Consider the following 996-nt stretch of genomic DNA (forward strand, 5'->3'; position numbering starts at 1 on the left):
CATGAAGTATGCATCGACTTGCCAAGGTCAATCGGTGGTTTCGACTCCTTAATCCCGACACGACTGAAAGGCTTATTGACGTAATGTTTTCACGATGCAGTGTAAAATGTATTGCACGAGTCGTGGATGAATGCCGGACCTCTTCATTGCAGAGCCGGTATAATCTCCCAAGAGGTGCGCTACACGGTCTGATGTGCGTCGTCTGGGTCGGCGACAGCGGACGCGCTCTTTGATGTCCGTGAAGCAACCTACTTGACGTCCTTGGCCAGCTCCCACGTGGCATCGTGTTCAGCAGCACGTGTCCAGGACGGCAAAAGGAGGCCGTTGGGCTTCGAGCGAAGTGACTCGTGGCCCAGTATTTTCACGCAACCGGTCGTACAACTCGACGTCGTCGTAGAGGCCAGTGAAAATACTGGGCCACGAGTAGCTGCGTGCGGTCGATGCCGGGGTGGGCGGCCAGCTTAGAGTCGTGCATCATCTCGATGGCCTCAGTGCGCCCGTACATGCCGTCGGGAACCACGAGATTCCGCTGGCGGTGGTTGTTGCCACTAAAGTAGAGACCGCCGGCGAACGCAAAATCCTTCCGGGTCCAAAAGTATGGTTCATCAGTGATGAACCATGCCTTCACCGACTCGTCGCTCCGGATCCACATGACGTCAACAACTGTGACACCATGGGGTGACAGCATGGTGACGTTGCACGAGCACGCGTCAGCATCGGCCTGGCACACATGCGTTCGCACAAAACTGGGCATTGGATCGAACGAGACGAGATCGTGTTCGCGTAAACACAAAGAGGTGGGACTGCGGCGTCGTCGGCGTCAGGTGGGCGCATGCTCGGCACCGGGCCGATGGACGAGTTCCAAATTCAACTGAGAAAACCAATCCAGCCATTGGACCACAATGGGGTTGAGCTGAGGCGTCTCGAGAAGCCCGCGGCACGCGCTGCTGTCCGTGAAGACCTAGAACGGCGTACCCAGAGGTTCAGACGCCACTT

The 996-nt window shown here is 57.0% G+C and overlaps 1 protein-coding gene across 1 annotated transcript; it reads right to left on the reverse strand.

Annotated features, from left to right (window-relative positions):
* Positions 1-361: 361 nt before the first annotated feature.
* Positions 362-955, reverse strand: SDRG_03060 (hypothetical protein; the record flags this gene model as incomplete). The annotated part of the gene is made up of 1 exon (XM_008608679.1): positions 362-955. Exon 1 carries the CDS (start codon positions 752-754, stop codon positions 362-364), a length of 393 nt encoding a protein of 130 aa, XP_008606901.1. The 5' UTR covers positions 755-955.
* Positions 956-996: the final 41 nt, after the last annotated feature.

The sequence above is a fragment of the Saprolegnia diclina genome, assembly GCF_000281045.1.
Source record: "Saprolegnia diclina VS20 unplaced genomic scaffold supercont1.7, whole genome shotgun sequence".
In the NCBI taxonomy this organism is placed as follows: domain Eukaryota; phylum Oomycota; class Saprolegniomycetes; order Saprolegniales; family Saprolegniaceae; genus Saprolegnia; species Saprolegnia diclina.